Genomic DNA, 5075 nt, shown 5'->3' on the forward strand with positions numbered 1-5075 from the left:
AAAAAAAAATTAGCCAGGCATGGAGGTGTGTGCCTATAGTCCCAGCTATTCGGAAGGCTGAGGTAGGGGAATCGTGTGAACCCGGGAGGCGCAGGTTGCAGTGAGTCAAGATCGTGTCACTGCACTCCAGCCTGGTGACAAAGCAAGAGTCCGCCAGAAAGAAAGAAAGAAAAGAAGGAAAGAAAGAAAGAAAGTAGGCAAGCTCCTGCAGGCTGATGCATCCAGGAAGAGCATGGAGCACCACACCCATTTCCCCATACTTTGCCCTACGCCTCTCTTCATCCGTATCCTTTGCCGTTGCAATAAACTGGTAAAAAGCCACTCCAGCAAATTAATTAAATCCATGGGAACTGGCTTCAAGTTGAATCTGCTGTGCCAGAAGTTCCAGAGGCTTGGACTTGCAGCTGGTATCTATGGGTGGTGTGGGGGTCACTCGGGAACTGATGGATAGATGGTGCCGGAACTGAATTGAGGTAATCCAGCCTGTGTCTACTACTTGGTGTATGGGGAGAAACCCCCACACCTTTGGTCCTGAAAGTCCCGTGTTGATGATTGTTGTGGTGGTAGTCAGAGAGCTAAGCAAAAACCCAGTTTGAGAGGTGAGTTTTCCTAAAATATTTCCATAGCCTGATGTTTGTACCTCAGTTATGGCCCATTTTGCTGCTGCCTTAATTACAAAGTAAATTATCTCCATATTATCCACACATTATGTATCATCAGCCCTGCTAGGTGGCTCTGTATCTCCACAGCATCTGGCACCAACTATGGGCTTGATAATAATACTAGTTATCATCATGATGATGAAGTTAGTAGCTGAGCCTACTAGAAAACCAGGCATCCTGACCTGGTGCAGTGGCTCACACCTGCAATCCCAGCATTTTGGGAGGCCGAGGTGGGTGGATCACGAGGTCAGGAGATCGAGACCATCCTGGCCAACATGGTGAAACCCTGTCTCTACTAAAATACAAAACAAAAAAAAAATTGCCAGGTGTGGTGGCAGGCACATGTAGTCCCAGCTACTGGGGAGGCTGAGACAGAAGAATCGCTGAACCTGGAACGCAGAGGTTGCAGTGAGCCGAGATTGCACCACTGCACTCCAGTCTGGCTACAGAGTAAGGCTCTGTCTCAAAAAAGAAAAAAAAAGAAGAAAAGAAAAGAATCCAGGCATCCTGACCCCCAAGACAGTGCCCTCTTCCCCACACCACCCTATGGCCCAGTGAGCTACCAGGTAGAGGTTCTTCAGCTTAGGAAGGTTGATTCCCAGGGTGCTTTCCAGCTGGTTCCCCCGAAGCTCCACTGTGTGCAGGCTGATCAGCTTCTGGGGGTCCAGACCTGTCACCATGCGGATGCTGTTCCCTGGAGAGGAGGGTTTCAGGAGCTCAAAGGGCCACTCCCAATGTTCAGCATGAGAGCCTGAATTTGGGGAGCCTCTAAATCATCCTACCCTGGACATCCTCAAAGCAGGGTAGATGGTGAGGAAGGACAGTTCCAGTCTTAATATCTCCAGAGCCCTGGGGAAAGTGGTGTGGTAGTCCAGGGTCCTGATGGACATCACCACCTAGGCCTTTGAAGAGTGAATGAAGCAGTTGGAAAGTCTAATTCCCTCTCCTTCTTCAAGTCTTTGCTCAAATGTCTCAGTGATGCTTGTCCTAACCAGTCCATTTGGCATTACCACCTGTGTCCCCCATTCCTCTTACTCTGATCTATTTTTTCCAAGGAACTTGTCTCCTTTCAACACGCTACATGAATTTACTTATTGTGTTTGTTGTTGCTTGTCTGTCTCCCCCAACTAGAATAGGAGCTTTATGAGACTAGGGATGTTCCTTGTCTTATTCGCTCCTGTATGGTTGGCATGTAGAACTGTCATAATGAATCGTAATGTGTATCTGAATGAATGAATAAATGCACACGGCCATGTGCCATAGCTAAGGATCATACTGCCCACTTCTGTTGGCCTCAGGTTAGGAAGGAAAGAATTTTGTGTGGCCCATCCTAAGGACCCACCTTTGAGATTCAAGCTTCCCAGACGAGGATGTGAGATGCCTTCAGTGTCAGTAATCTGGTTATAAGCAAAACTAGCAGTCTGCAGGTAGGGCCGTTCATTCAGCTGGGCACTCCGTAGCCGATTGCCATCAGCCTTGAGCCAGAGCAGGTGGGTGAGGTGGTTGAGTGGAGACAGGTCTGTCAGGTGGTTCTCAGAGACATCCACATAGCGCAGATGGATGTAGGAGCGCAGCAAGTAGATGTCTGTCAGGTCCCTAGGAAATGGAAGACGGAGAAGTGACCAGGGTTAGAGTGAAGAACCCAGCAAGAACTGGCAGAGCTGCTAAAGCGGAAGGAAATATGGAGATGGCTTATAATGGGGAGAAGAACGGGCAACCAATGGGAGGGGAGAAGGGTAAGAGAAGGTAGTGGGCAGAGAGACCTTGTGTCTGTGAAGGACAGAGAACCCATACTCTGAAAGACAAATGAGGAAGTCCAGCAGGAACCCTCATATTCCCTCAGCCTCCAATTCCCCAGGTCAGCTTTGACAGGGGAAGTCTAGAGCTCCTGAAAAGTAAATTCTGTCCTTCTCTTTCCAGTAGGCATGAGAAGGGTCAAACTCTCAGCCAGAACACCCAGGAATGGCAGTGAGTGGGAAAGGAGATAGGGGCCCTACAATCTCACAGTCCTCATCTGGTCCGCCATAAACTTACCTCTCTTTAACCTCCAGCTTAACATAAGCATGACCCAGCCCACTGCCCGTCTTACAGAGCAGAGAAAGCCCTTCCTTCATCATGTCCTCCGTGAGGGGGTTGGGCAGCCACTGCAGGAGGAAGTGGAGTAAGGCATCTCTCCCCTGCCCAACCTTGCCCCTCAGCCCTTGGACCCCTCGTTGTCCAGGCTCTCACTTCCTCAGGGAACTCTTCCCCCTCTTTTCTGTAGTCCTCCTCCTCCTCTGTCTCCTTCTCATCTTCTTCTTTCTCAAAATCGTCCTGGTCTGGATCAAAGTCTTCTAGATCATCTTCATCTGACATCTTTCTTCCCTCCTGAAGGCTCTGGAGTCAGATAAACTCAGTCCTCCTCCTGAGAAAGAAGGTCTCTCCAGCTTTCCCCAGCCTTCAGCTCCTCATCGTCATTGACACAAACCGCTCCCATCACCCCCACCTCCCCTGACACACCAACTCTCCATCACCCCATCGCCCCTGACCCATCAATCTCCATCACCCCATCGCCCCTGACCCACCAACTCTCCGTCACCCCGTCGCCCCTGACCCACCAACTCTCCGTCACCCCATCGCCCCTGACCCACCAACTCTAGGCTTCTTTCCTCATCCCTGTGAACATCTCATTTTGACTCAACCTCCACTTCATACTTTCCACTGAGGACCCTCTCCCTTCAGGATGTCGCCCCACACCCCCAGGCCTTTCCTGTCCTCACACTGGGCTCTTCCAGCAGCCCAGTGTCCCTGTTCCTGGACTTCCCTCTCCCCTATTCTTCCCACCTCCCACTTAAGCCATGCTCTCCAGTCTTCCCTACCAATTCCTCCTCCTTCTCTCCTCCTAGCTCCTGTTGTGCCATCCCTAACCCCTGCTCCGTTCATTTCTTCTACTTCTCCTTCCCCACTGGGCCCATTTCCTTGGGCCCTCTGACACTAGGCTGAAGCGCAGTCTCCAACCCTCCCACTCAATTGCCCTTAGCAAAGGGGCTCAGACCCTGGTTCTGCTCAGCCAGAAGCAGCTCTGGAGAGGCCCTTGGTCCCGAGAGGGAAGGACTGTTGAGGAAGCGCGCGAGGCGAAGGAGGGGTTGTGTACTATTGTTATGGCAACGGGGGCGGGGGGCACTTGGCTGCTGCTGCTTGCCAACGTTGAGGGCCGAGCGGCGACTAACTGACGGCGCAAATCGCCGGGGAGGGGATTGATCAATAGCTGCCTGGTTACCAGGCCAATTTCCCAATCTGGGGAACCCGGATGAGGCGCGAAAAGGGCGTCGGGCCGCTAATGGGCGAAGGACAAAAAAAAAAAAAAAAGTGGGCAGGGCTGAGAAGGGGGGCGGGGCTAGCCATTACGTCACCCAAGACCCTAAAGGAACCGAACGCCTTCAATGCAGAAGTATTGTGAATTCAGGAGGAGCACATCCACAAGAAGCTAAAAGGGCGGGGCTGCGAGGAAAAACAAGAAGCACCAAGATAAGGGATCTTTTCCCCTTCCGCCTATAGTTTCTGCTCATTAGTTATTTTCAGGTAGACCTTTGGAGGGTGACTTGGAGCTGAAGGAGCCCAGGCCTAATTACCTGGGTTGGAGTCTTGGCAGACTGCATTTACTAGCTAAACGTACCCAAGACTCTCATCTGTACAATAAGCTTAACTATATCAACTGACAGGGATCCAGTATACTCAAACTGACTGGTTTGATGCAAACATTTTAGTGGGTAGGAAGGCAGAAAATTCAACATCTGTCCACTAAAATACTCTTGATCCAACGTCGTTATATCAATAATCAACAGGAACTTGGACAGCCAGACCCAGGCACTCACTCCTGTCTGACCTGTTGAAAGATACGAAAAAGAGATTGAGATGCAATAAATATTGCTGCTGGAGAGTTTGTGCCAGACATTGGGTCAAACTTCTTTACAACTGATATTTAATCTCCTCAACAGTCCTGTGAGACAGACATTCGAAAGAAGATATTGAGGCTCAGGGAGGTTAAGATGACGCAATTCCTGCCTGGGGAAAGGCGGATGTTACTAATCTTGTTGTGGAATCTAATGTAAATAAAACAATCAGGTAACCAGGTAAGATGCCATTTGATTAATTGTTAAATTGTGCCCACAGATTTTATATAACATCCAATCCAAAGTGGACTGGGCGTAGTGGCTCACACTTGTGTTCCCAGCACTTTGAAAGGCTGAGGTGGGCAAATCACCAAGTCAGGAGTTCGAGGCCAGCCTGGCCAAAATGGTGAATTCCCGTCTCTACTAAAAATAGAAAAAATTAGCTGGGTGTGGTGGTGGGTGCCTGTAGTCCCAGGTACTTGAAAGACTAAAGCAGGAGAATCGCTTGAACCTGGGAGGTGGAGGTTGCAGTGAGCTGAGA

General features: G+C 50.1%; 1 protein-coding gene across 4 annotated transcripts in view; it reads right to left on the bottom strand.

Annotated features, from left to right (window-relative positions):
* Positions 1 to 3953, bottom strand: part of LRRC23 (leucine rich repeat containing 23) — a 9751-nt gene extending 5798 nt beyond the window's left edge. Inside the window, exons 1-5 of one of the 4 annotated variants that reach the window (XM_017517019.2) lie at positions 3697 to 3953; positions 2892 to 3066; positions 2697 to 2806; positions 2005 to 2258; positions 1226 to 1356 (exon numbers count right to left, since the gene is read on the bottom strand). In XM_017517019.2, the coding sequence (XP_017372508.1) occupies positions 1226 to 1356; positions 2005 to 2258; positions 2697 to 2806; positions 2892 to 3017 (621 nt within the window). In that variant the 5' untranslated portion in view covers positions 3018 to 3066; positions 3697 to 3953. Of the gene's footprint in view, positions 1 to 1225; positions 1357 to 2004; positions 2259 to 2696; positions 2807 to 2891; positions 3067 to 3292; positions 3500 to 3520 lie in introns of those variants that run through there. The other 3 variants (XM_017517022.2, XM_017517021.2, XM_017517020.2) reach the window with 3 other exon arrangements.
* Positions 3954 to 5075: the final 1122 nt, after the last annotated feature.

Source organism: Cebus imitator, unplaced genomic scaffold (assembly GCF_001604975.1).
Source record: "Cebus imitator isolate Cc_AM_T3 unplaced genomic scaffold, Cebus_imitator-1.0 Scaffold614, whole genome shotgun sequence".
In the NCBI taxonomy this organism is placed as follows: Eukaryota; Metazoa; Chordata; class Mammalia; order Primates; family Cebidae; genus Cebus; species Cebus imitator.